Source organism: Drosophila montana, unplaced genomic scaffold (genome assembly GCF_035044405.1).
Source record: "Drosophila montana isolate Dmon_TW-CO22-7 unplaced genomic scaffold, ASM3504440v1 contig_563_1, whole genome shotgun sequence".
NCBI classification, from domain to species: Eukaryota; Metazoa; Arthropoda; class Insecta; order Diptera; family Drosophilidae; genus Drosophila; species Drosophila montana.
In genome coordinates, this window is record NW_026998886.1 from 1 (window position 1) to 1,519 (window position 1,519).

The following is a 1,519-nucleotide window of genomic DNA, read 5'->3' on the forward strand; positions in this document are numbered from 1 at the left end:
CGGCCGTCGAGGAGTCCCACAGACCGTCCATTGCGACAACGTGACGAACTTCGTAGGAGCAAGTCGCCAGTTCCTGCAGTTGCGACCTCGAATCGAGGAAGAGGCGGACGCAATTCGCGAATTTGCATCAACAAGCGGATCCGAATTTGCGATCATAAAGCCAAGAGCTCCGCACTTTGGGGGTCTGTGGGAGGCAGGTGTGAGTCTGCAAAGCACCTACTCCTACGGACGGTAGGCAGCCTGCTGCTAACGGCCGAGGAGCTGCAGACGACTCTTGTCGCAGTGGAAGCCGTCCTCAATTCTAGACCCCAGGAAGCAATCAGCGAGGACCCAAGCGATGGCGAGGCTCTAACGCCAGGCCACCTAATGGTGGGAGGCCCATTGAGGGCTCTGCCAGCAGAGGGGACCCCGGACCAGGGTCTCACCTGCTTGAATCGATGGCGAGCTGTCTCGTTGTTCAAGCAACAGTTTTGGCGGCGATGGTCAAAGGAGTATGTGCTCGGACTCCAAGTGCGGAGCAAGTGGCACCGTCGCCTGCCAAACGTCGTTGTTGAATTACATCAAAGCGATACGCACTAAAACGCTTAGCAGTCTTTTAAAGCCACCACAGTTCTCAATTTGTTTAATTATATAAAATAATATGATTTTTCAAATCCATTACATATTTTTCTCGGATATTGGCGATTTCCGGAGTTATTTCGAAAGTTAATTTTGTCTCCCTGTGTTCTGTTTTTGCGATGTTGCAAATCTCACATTCGTTTATTAGATTTTGAATTAAATTTTGATAATCTGGGAAATAGTGCGTTTCTTTGAACCAATTGATAGTTTTGTTCAATTTCTGAATGTAATAATTCTTTGTGTTTTTTTAATATTAGTTCCTTGAATTCTGCAAATGTTTGAGGATCTATTAATTTTTTACCAGTTTTCATTGCCTCTGTTAAATTATTTGGGCTTATTGTTTCTAAGTAGGCTTCTTGAAAAATTGGAAAATCTGTTTCATTGTGGAAGTATAGCACACTTTTTTTTGTGCTTAAATATTCTTTTATTAATTCTTTGGCATGTGCGTTAGTCATGTCTTTGTATGTATTGTCGATTATAATAAAAAAGGGTCTTTCTGTGATTTGTAAATGTTTACTGTTATCTTCCTGAGCACTAGATAGTTGTATAGTTGCTCTTGTGCTAATGGTATCTTCGCCTAAAAAGTTTTCGTTAAATTCGATTCTGGACAGAGCATCTGACACATAATTTTGTTTTCTTGGGACGTATTCAATTTGAACTCATTTAGCTTGATTTTCCATCGTTATAATTTCATGTTACATTCTTTCAGGTTATTTAACAAGACGAGTGGTCTGTGATCACTAAGGATTTGAAATTGTCGACTAAAAAGATATGAACTAAAGTATTTAGTGGCCCAATTGATTGCTATTAATTCTTTTTCAATCGTTGAATAATTTATCTCATGCTCGTTGAGAGTTCTGCTTGCATAGCATATAGGCTTATGCTCTTGCGAAAGGACGGC

At 41.3% G+C, this 1,519-nt stretch overlaps 1 protein-coding gene across 1 annotated transcript; it reads left to right on the top strand.

The window, feature by feature from the left end:
* Positions 1-56: 56 nt before the first annotated feature.
* Positions 57-579, top strand: LOC135439592 (uncharacterized; the record flags this gene model as incomplete). Its single annotated transcript, XM_064698325.1, has 2 exons — positions 57-231; positions 306-579. Coding segments are annotated over 2 exons (449 nt in total), but the record flags the coding sequence as incomplete, so codon positions are not given.
* Between the last annotated feature and the right edge of the window lie 940 nt (positions 580-1,519).